Source organism: Eurosta solidaginis, chromosome 4 (genome assembly GCF_040869045.1).
Source record: "Eurosta solidaginis isolate ZX-2024a chromosome 4, ASM4086904v1, whole genome shotgun sequence".
Classification (NCBI taxonomy): Eukaryota; Metazoa; Arthropoda; class Insecta; order Diptera; family Tephritidae; genus Eurosta; species Eurosta solidaginis.
In genome coordinates this window covers 207,968,636-207,979,239 of record NC_090322.1, presented here as the reverse complement: position 1 = coordinate 207,979,239, position 10,604 = coordinate 207,968,636, and the positions used below count along the sequence as shown (strand labels likewise).

General features: G+C 38.4%; 1 protein-coding gene across 1 annotated transcript; it reads left to right on the top strand.

The window, feature by feature from the left end:
* Positions 1-1,495: 1,495 nt before the first annotated feature.
* Positions 1,496-9,117, top strand: LOC137248979 (tektin-3). Its single transcript, XM_067780009.1, has 8 exons — positions 1,496-1,611; positions 1,644-1,848; positions 4,280-4,363; positions 4,444-4,712; positions 4,771-5,146; positions 7,138-7,349; positions 7,601-7,909; positions 8,889-9,117. The coding sequence occupies exons 1-8, from the start codon at positions 1,496-1,498 to the stop codon at positions 9,115-9,117; spliced, it is 1,800 nt and encodes a 599-aa protein (XP_067636110.1).
* Positions 9,118-10,604: the final 1,487 nt, after the last annotated feature.

Sequence of the window (10,604 nt, the reverse complement as noted above, 5' to 3'; positions counted from 1 at the left end):
CAGGATGATTTCAGCTCGCTCCCCTCAATGCAGCGGTAGCAAAGGTGGTTGAGCTACCATTCATATATTCTCGTGGGATGGTGCTTTGCACCGAAACATTGCTAATACATTCACAGCTAAAGTGCAAATCGTTCAAAGGACTACGTTGAATTCAATTCGAGCTACTCATATACTGTTTGCAGTAACCAAAACTCATACTGGAAACCACTACTAATGGCTATATGAATTTCGGTCCGTCTTCATTTCGTTGCGACATTCATGACGCTCAGCCGTTTCTGAAGAAAACCCCTTGGAGAAGCTATATATTGCGCTGGCAACCTGAAGGGCTGCGCTACACAAACCCCTTGAATCCGGTATTTTAGTCGCCTCTTACGACAGGCATACCTACCGCGGGTATATTCTAACCCCCTAACCCGCTGGGGGATTTTTTTAGTTTCGTTCCTTCGCCACAATGGCACTTACACTACCAATTCATCCGAAATACAAAGCTTTCGAATGCGCTTCAATTGACGCTTTGCCAAATAGTGAATGAAGCTTTATCCTAGAGGGGAGTGTGGAACTGAATCGACGATTTGTTGTTTTGAAACTTTATTTTTTCTAGAGCAGCAAGTCGCCTATATTTTGTCCATTGACCACAAATATCGGTTAGTCGCTTCGGGCGCCACTTAAAGGCACGGTATAAATAAAATGGCGGCCACCGTGGTGTGATGGTAGCGTGCCTACCACACCGAAGATCCTGGGTTCACACCCCGGGAAAAGCAACATCAAACACTTTAGAAAACATATTTTTCAATTAGAAGAAAATGTTTTTAAGCGGGGTCGCCCCTCGGCAGTGTTTGGCAAGCACTCCTAGTGTATTTCTACCATGAAAAGCTCTCAGTGAAAACTCATCTGCCTTGCAGATGCCGTTCGGAGTCGGCATAAAACAAGTACGTCCCATCCCGCCAATTTGTAGGAAAAAAAAAACAAGGAGCACGACGCCAATTGGAAGAGAAGCTCGGCCTTAGATCTCTTCGGAGGTTATCGTGCCTTACATTTATTTTATTTTTTATAAATACATTTCTAGCTATAAAAATTAATGCAAATTCACCTCTTTTATGCTTAATAATTAATCCAGAAACTCATTCAGATTCGCCTTCAGCTAAAATTAAAGGATTCGTAAACTGTAATCTTGCGCATTCCCCTAATCAGAAAACCTTTGTAGTTGGTTGTGTTTGTTTACCTACATATATATCTTTGCATATATAATACATATGTACATACTAGTAGATTAATTCCTACATACTTGTATTTTAAGGACAATTGTTTATTTTTTTTTTCAATGCAAATATGAAAACTTTGGTTTCCATGCTATTTTGGTTTTATCAATACGAATTTCATTCTCCGCTTCCACTTCTAATGTGCGAAATTCCATTACAATAAAGGCTCTTGAGTTGGGAGACGGAAATTCGTGCAGTTCACAAATTTTAAGCACTTTAATTATATTGGTTTATCAATGCTTTGTTGGGCTGTTGAGGATAAAAACTTACTTTCGCGATTTCCGACTATATATTCAAAACCAGAATCGGTCAAAGATTTAATGTTGAAATCGAGTATACCCATAGTGAGTGCTGTTATTAAGCATGCAAAAAAAATATAAAAATCAAAAACCCAATTAAACTTATCACTTCAAAATCGCATCGTTCAAAATTACCAAACATGAAGTATCATGCTACATCATATCTGGAGAATCGCATTTTCGATCATCGTTTGGTTAAGGATAATCTATTGGATAAATGGCCGACAGAAAATAGCACCATACACGAGTATATTGAGCGCAAAGATCATAGGAATTTGGCAGAATCATACGTATCGCATACCATTTTCATTATAATATAATATAATATACGCATTCTTATATATAATGTTATAACGCATATAACACCAACATGGTACACAGTGGGTTATTTTGCAAAAGCTAGTTACAATAATAAAAATATTTCGATGGTGAAAGCTTTGAGGTACTTAATAAATAAATCTAAATCAACTGTGATTTCCGACATTTCCAAACTGGCAATTCATTCTATAGCTATTAAATTAACTATAAAGTTTCATTCTAAACAAAAATCAAAATAGTGTGCAAAAAAAATCTGAATGAAAATTTAAATCTAATATCTGGTTTTCTCGGCGAATATGTGGTTTTATTTCTGGGAGCCCAACTTTTACATTTTACGAATACTTTTCAGCCATTTGAACCAGTGTCAGTAAAAATAATAAAAAAGGGGAAAAATTCAAAAAGAATCCAGTCGTTGATTTCATTTTGTAAACATTTTCTGTTGTGGACTGTGACTTCAGAATGAAACTTTGGTAGAAGTCTAGGACAGCACTCGACTGCTAATAAATAAATTATAAATACTTGGCGCGATTTCCCTCCGAAGAGATTTAAGCTGAGCTTTTCTTACAGTTTCCTACTAATTGGCTGGACGGGACCACATGTTTCATGTCGACTCCGAACGGCAGCTGCATGGCGGAACCACGTGACGCCAGAATTTAGCTGATTGGTAATTTTTAAACGGTTTTATTTAACTTGACTGGACAGGCTGGCTGGTTGGCTGGCTGGGACGAATTTTGTAATTGAAATTTAAGTAACTTCCCAATAAGCTACAAGCTTGAAACTTGGAATATCATTCCGAACCCGATGAGAATGCAATAATAAGAAGAAAAAACTCCGATAGGTGGCGCATGGATCAAAATATTTGAAAAATTCGTATTTGTGGTCCGATTTTTTTCATGTTTGGAACACATAATACATACATGAATAGAAAGCGACCTATGAAAAAATCGCCGTTAGGTGGCTCAAGGATCGAGATATTCAAAAAAATCGTATTTGTGGTCCGATTTGGCTCATATTTGGAACACATAATACATACATGAGTAGAAAACGGCCTGTGGAAAATATCGCTGCTAGGTGGCGCAAAGATCGAGATATTCAAAAAAAAAATCCTATTTTTGGAACACATAATACATACATGAATAGAAAGCGACCTATGATGTCCGATTTGTCTCATATTTGGAATAAATATTACATATAGTCCGGTAGAAGTGACATCAGAATATTTTTGACTTCAAGGAGGGACTAGCATATGTGGCGCAGAGTCGAGTAAAGTCTTTGGAAGGATTATGTATTGAGGACTTAGATTGCACAAAATTTTCAGGAAAGAGTCCGTGTAATAATGAGTCACTAAATGACCTAAATAGAATGAGAAATAATAGGCAATTAAATAAAGACTAAAAACTTGAAAATAAAATAATTAAAAAATTTTTTTAAGTTAAACGCTTTTATTAAAAACAATGCTTATATGACGTAATAATAATACTAAAAGCTAGAAAATAATTAGGTAGGTCCTGGTACTAGTCATCACACTCCTCATCAATCTAGGGCGTTGATCAGATAATTAAATAAAAGTTGATAGTCATAAGTAAGACCAACTGAACCTCGCCCTAGATTAATGAGGAGTGTGATGACTAGCACCTAGGACCTACCTAGATATTTTCTAGCTTCTAGTATTATTATTACTTCATGTAAGCATTGTTTTCAATAAAACCGTTTAAATTCAATTTTTTTTAAATTATTTTATTTAATATGATTTGAGTCTCCAACTTCCGTACTTGACATTAGTCCAAAAACAAAGTTCATGGCATTTTTATTTTGACCTTTTCGTAAATTTTGACTTTTCATTGCCACTTTTTCTCAACAAGTTAGTGAGTCGCTTAATCGACATTGCAACAAATAATTTACTTCGGTAAAAATCTCGATTTTAGAATCGGCAAAAGTTAGAGAACCCCGCTACTGGTATTTGGAGTTGACCGCTGTTCTAGACTATTACCAAAACTTTTAAAACGAGTCTTCTTCTTTCAAGCTATGCATATTTTTGTATGTGATACAGAAATTTATTATTTGGAGGCAAGTTTCTTAAATTACCCACTGCGTGCAACCACCCATTCGCTTGTACTAAACACATTCCTTTACATCTTATACGCCCACCATATTCTGTAGAGCTGGTTTTTTTTTTACATTTTTCACCACATCAACTGTAGCGTGTAAAAAAAAACGTTTCGTTGTTTTGAAGTTTCATACATTTTTTTTGTTATATTCTGTTGTTTTTAAATTAGCAGTTTTTTTACGATTATAGTAATTAGTTTTTTGTTAGTGTTAAAAATAAAAAAAGAAATATATGAATTAAATTAAAAAAAAATGACTACAAAATTTGAACAAACTGTGATGTATTCACAATTGCAGCCATGGAGTACAGCTGGAGCACCACCATGCATGGAGCCTGTTTCCGGGCCTTCAGTGCCCCCACGTGTGGGCATTTCCTATCAAGTGAGATACAACTTTTGATTTGTAGTAGGATTAAATTTTTTTTTTTACTTTTTCTCATTTTATTTATATACTTTTCATAGACAAATCATCCCCATCCATGGCGACCAGCGCTAGCCTACGAAATGATTGAGGTCAAGAATTTGGCTGAACAACCAGTAACAAATCAGCTCGTCAAACCATGCTTCTTACCCGCGGGCATGACAACTGAACCAATGAACTTTCCTAACTTGGTAACGGGCTTTGAACGTAACCCACAACATGCCGCTCGTGCGGCACTCTTTACACGCTATACCAACAACGAGTGGGTCAATAGTAATCTTACCAAATATGCCGAGTCTAATATAAATAGGTAAGTGGTGAGGAGAAGATGAATTTAATTGAATTTGCTCACTTGTACATTCGGTTAGAAATCAATCGGAACGGCTGCGTAACGATGCAGTACGTCTAATGCGTGAAACCGATGAGAAAACTTCTCAGGGCCAACGTGATGCTGGCCGACGTTTAGGTGAACGTATAACAGATGTAACTTTTTGGCGCAATGAATTAAATACCGAATTAGACAAACTCGTATCAGAATCGGCGGCAATATCCGAATTGAAACGGCGGTGTGGCAAAGCGATGTTGGACTTAGAGGCACCCTTACATATCGCACAGGAATGCTTGTACCATCGTGAGGCACGTGCAGGTGTAGAAAAGGTGCATGATACAGCGGAGAAAGCACTGCTGCTGGAGATTGATAACATACGAAATTCGCGCGATAAGCTTAAGGAGCTGCATGAAAAGGTAAGAAAACTTGTGGGTGTGACTCTGAGATTGAGGGGAAGAGGTGCAAAGCAACATCTTGAGAGTATTACAACAGTAAAATATTTCAAAATTTAACCTGAAAATTTAATTTTAAAAGGAACCAACTCTTTGTTGTTTTAAAGATTTGGTTACGGTTCCAATGTTACAACAGATGGAACCATACTGAGATTTTCATGGATGATATTTATTTGGAGGACTTATTTCTTGATCATTGCTTATGGTTACGATTTTTTAATATTTAAATTTCTGATGCTACCTATCTGGGGCTTTGAATACTGGACACTCGGTGTGCCAGGCAAATAAATTGCAGACTTTGAAAAGAAAAGTTGCATAAATATAGTTCCCCATAAGGCTGATTTCGGCTTTCGATGTAATTCGTTCACACCCAAGCTGTAGTAGCTGACTTGTCATTACAAAATTGGGAAAGCTATGCATTAAGTAATGCAATGACTCGCCTCCACCTTACACATTAAAACTCATTGCATGATCCCCAATGGGCAATAGCCATGAAAACACCAATCATCAAAGGATAATGGCATTGAGGCAGATGCTTGCCGTTTTATCTAAGGCGACCTTAAAATAAGCCATAATAATAATATAATAAAACTGACGGTATATAGACCGCACATTGCCACTTCTACCCTGCTTCTTTGTTGAGCGAACTGATCGCATTAGATGAAGGTGTGAAGAGCGTACTCTGTATATTCTCGGTATAGACATTTCGAGCTTTAAATTTTTCTCATTCCGTTATTTTCATAAATATCTCCAGTTCAGAATTTAGTCAGATAGGATCTGACCCTTTCCATGCGATCGTTTCAACTAAGGGTTCTGTTCAGGTTTTTTTTTTTGAATGGCTCACTTTCCAACAGTAAAGCTGCTCCGCTGATGTCGGGAGGGTGGGGTGAATTCCTCTCACGCGGGTATAACACCAACATGCTTACACGCCTCTGAGCCAGTGTTTCTTTTCCTTCCTCAGCAATAAGATATATCGGCATGATTCTACTAACAACTAGGACAGCTTTTGCGGAATTCGTTCGGTAAGCTGTAGCAACTTGCAGCGCACCTCTGCATTGGAGCGATGTGAACGCGGATAGGTACTGCCAAGACCTTACTGTATTCGGCCAGGATTCTGGACTATATAAGGAAAAAGAATACGAGTCCGATGTTAGCAACTTCCTTGTATATGACTTTGGACCGCCTATGCTTGCCATATGCCAACTCAGTTTAGCTGTAGCGTGGACAGTCTTGCGCAGGCTCCTCGAATTCACTCTGAGAAGGCGGGCTCGTGGTTTAATCTTACCCTGCAAATATTTTGTGGAGCTGCATGTTTGCACCATATCACCTCTTTTTGTTGCCGACAGCTGAAGAAAGTGATCTGTCTTCCAGCTATTTACACTGAGTATAACCTGTATTATTTAAAGCTATGCCAAATTGCTGCTTCTTATTGTTATAACAGTAGCCATATCGCCTAGTAACGTAGAAGGTGCTCTGTGAAATATTCAAACGAAAAATAAATTCTTGGCGCGACATACCTCCGAGGTAATTTAGGCCGAGCTTTTCTTCAAATTAGTGATACTTTTCGCTGCAAATTGGTGGGCCGTGATCTACATGATATTTTGCTGAGAAGCTTGTCATGACAGAATGCACGCAGAGTGTTGACCAAACCTCTACCGAAAGGCAGCCTTGCTTATAAAGGTTTTTGATGTTGCTGAGTGGCCACCTAACGCTAGTCATTAAATTCCCAGCTGTGGTTCAAGGCATGTCTTCCTAGTTATCCCCACCATATTACGTCTTCAAGGGTATTCCCCCAACTAAGAGCTTTGATAGAAAATCTCTATTTGCAAAACTGAGACCAAAACAGAAAGCTAATTTTGAAACTGTAATCAAATCGAAATCTGATATACGTTATTTTGAATTGTTGTCACTCTTTGCTGGAAAGGTGACAATTACAAGAAATTTCATATTTATAGATAACAAGACAAGCCAACGACTGCCGGGCGGCTCAACACTTGTTGGAGGACGATGTAGCACATAAGGAGTCTACGCTGGGTATTGATTCGGTTTGCCATCAGCTAAATAATTATAGTCGCGGTATTACTTATTATGGTGGCATTGAAAAATATGATCCAAGCATAAGTACACAAGAATCTTGGGCTGAGGCAAGCAGCCAGCGCGTTAGCAGGTTCGAAACATTGATCAGAACTGGGCATTAGAAATTTTTTGTTGCGTTTCCTTTTCAATTATATTTATTCATAATTGTGGATTTAAAGATTATCTAGAAATACAACAAAATTATAGTAGATTTATAAAAAGTTTATATAACGATTATTGTTATAATAGTAATGTAATCGTAATGCGTATCGCCCAGCTCTGCATTGATTAGCTTTATAACTAACTTTCATCTCTGATCACTACTTCGTACCCTACCTGTAGATCCCAAGCTGAGCGCGCCAAGCTCTCACAACTACGTAGCGATGCTGAAACAATTGTTAATGCTATTGCTCAATCCGTTTGGGACCATTGGAGTAATACAAATAATGCTTTGGATCGCCGTGCACAAGAAATGAATGAATCCAAAAATAAGATACAACTGCATCTGCACAAAGTGCAACAGGAGCTCTTCGATTTAGAGAAGCACATTTTCTTGATACAGAAAGCCCTACAAGATAAATCGGGTCCATTGAAAGTGGCTCAAACACGTTTGGAAGCACGTACCCATCGTGAGGGTGTGGAGTTGTGCAAGTGAGTATAATTTGAATATAGAAACATTCTTCCATGTACACGTTTAATATCACAAGAAGCACTAAAAATCTACCAAACTTTTGCCTTGAATACTCTAATCTTCTTTAGATATCGGGCCATATATCAGGACATGTATAAGGATAATGAAATATGTATATTGCAACGATTTTCCTCTATTTCGCGTCAAATTTGGTTTGGAGACAATAGACAACAATTATCCACCCTGTCGGAAAGTAAACAAAGCAAAATATAATGTCGGTATAGGACTCTTCTTTTCAATTGGTTCTCCTTTGGGTCTCAGAACCCATTCACAGTTTCGAATTTATATATGTCAAAAGTAACGTTGTTGGCAAGGCGTAAGTGCAGCAATTCTATCTTCGTCCTTACCGCAGGACCCACTTTTCAACTTCTTTATTCAACCCAAAGAAGGCAGAGATTGCGCTACTGTTATCAATATATTCAGAAACCACCATCAATATCAGGATCTTGTTATAGACATTTCTTAAGCGGCTTAGTTCAGTTGCTCTGTAACCTCTCCTCGAAGAGTTGCATTCCGATCCTGGTGTAGCTAATGGTGTTGTTTAACATCCTTTGGCAAAGTCGTATGGGATTTTCAGAGAAATTCATGTTTCGGCATGGCAGCATAAAGTTAACTCTTTTTCGCTTTGTCAAAAGTTGCTTTGAAGTCGGCAAATCGGTGGAGAAAGTCCGTTATACCATCGTGGGCCTTCACCTGAATCTGTCGTACTGTGAGAATCTAGCTCTGCCCTGGAGGCAGCGTCCTTTTCCCAGGTGGCGCGAAATTCCTTATCACACTAGTTGTTTTTTGAGCTCGCTGAAACCGTTATACTTTTCAGCGGTGGGATATGCAGTGAGTGGGAAACAATTCAAATCATTCGATATCCAGAATATCAAAATTTGTATTTCCATTAAATTTTCTTATTTAATAAATTTTACTAAAATCTTCTTTCCCTTTCAGGGATTGGGCTCAGCTGCGCTTAATACAAGAAGTAAAAGATATACAGGATACTGTCAAACAACTACATCATAAACTGCAAGAAGCCGAGGCTCAACACCAAAATCTCCTCAAGACACGTTCAACTCTTGAGGCTGATTTGCGGCGCAAAGTGAATGCATTATTTATTGATCGTGAAAAGTGTATGGGATTGAGACGTTCTTTCCCCGTTAATAATTTAATCAAATATTAAATTTTTGTATTTTGAAAAATTTTATGTTTATATAAATTGAGAAGTCGACATATTAAGTATATATATGGTAATGTAACAACGTCTATTGTGTAAATATATGGGATGTTGTAAATGAACGAGTTTTATTACAACTCATTAGGGCAAAATGAACTGATAAGGAAAAAGGAGACGTCTAAAAGACCAAACGGACGTTATATTGTATTGTCCAATCAAAAAGGCGATTCACAAGAGCGTCGTATTCGTTGTGAAGTCTAAAGTTTTAAGTTGTTTTTATGATTTCCATTATACAATACAGCATATACGGCGAATAGAACACCATAAAGGTACTATCCCTTCAATCTCCGGAACGATTTAATATGACCACATTTAACCTTCTAGTCCTATACCAAAAAAATGCTGGTTGTGGTATTCGAAATTTACTTACGTTTTGACGAACACGGATTCGCAATTGTACCTAAAGTTCAGAGTCGAAACGAAATCCCTAAGTCCCTTGGCGGCAGCACCTGAGGCAAAGACAAAGAACTGCTCTCAGAACCGCCACGGGCTGTCTCCTTATGCCCCCGAAACCCAATTACATAATGAGGCAAGAATACTCCCCATCAGGGAGAGAAATGAGATGCTAACCAAACAGTTCCTGCTGAATACCCAGAAACCTGGGCATCCCAACAGACATCTGATTGATGAGCCAACACCGCCCAGGGGCTTAAGGAGTCATCTCCGTAAGCATTAAGAGGAAATACGGTACCTGAGAACTCAGCCGTACAAAGCAAAAAAACACAAGCAGGTTCTCAGTGAACTCCACATTTAGGCGTCGGACCTTTATGCCAGGAATTGCCCGGTGAATCCAGTACTCAAACAATAGTACCCAAAACTTGCGGAAGAGGAACGTATACTCCCCAGGGAAACGCGAGTCTCTCTAGCTCAACTTCGTTCTGGATACTGTAACAAGCTAAACTCTTACCTATCCAGAATCAACCCCGACATACAAAATGTATGCCCGCTTGCAAAATGTCCCAACATGACACCAACCTTCTCTTTAATTGTAATGTGGAACCAACGCCTCTAATACCCCTTTCATTATGGTCCACCCCTGTTGAAACAGCAAGTTTCCTTGAACTCGCGTTAGAGGATATTGATGACAATTTGTGATCGTTTGCACCTATTGGGTGGGGCGAAGCACTGCTACAACAACAACAACAACAAAGAAAAGCCAATAGCTACATATAAAGCAATTGGCCAGCCGTTTGTATGTTACGCGCTTAAGATATGGTCGCTTAGCTTGAAGAAAACATTGGAGGAAACTGCAGACGTGTCAAAAGAGCTGCATCGGAATGTGTTCTCGTGCCTTCAGAGCATCATCTATACAACGAGGCTGAAATAATCGCCAATGAAGAGAAAAACGAAATGCTGAACAAACAGTTTCTCTTGAATACTCAGAAACCTGGGTATCCTAACAAACATCTGATTGAAGAAATCCCGCTTCTCAG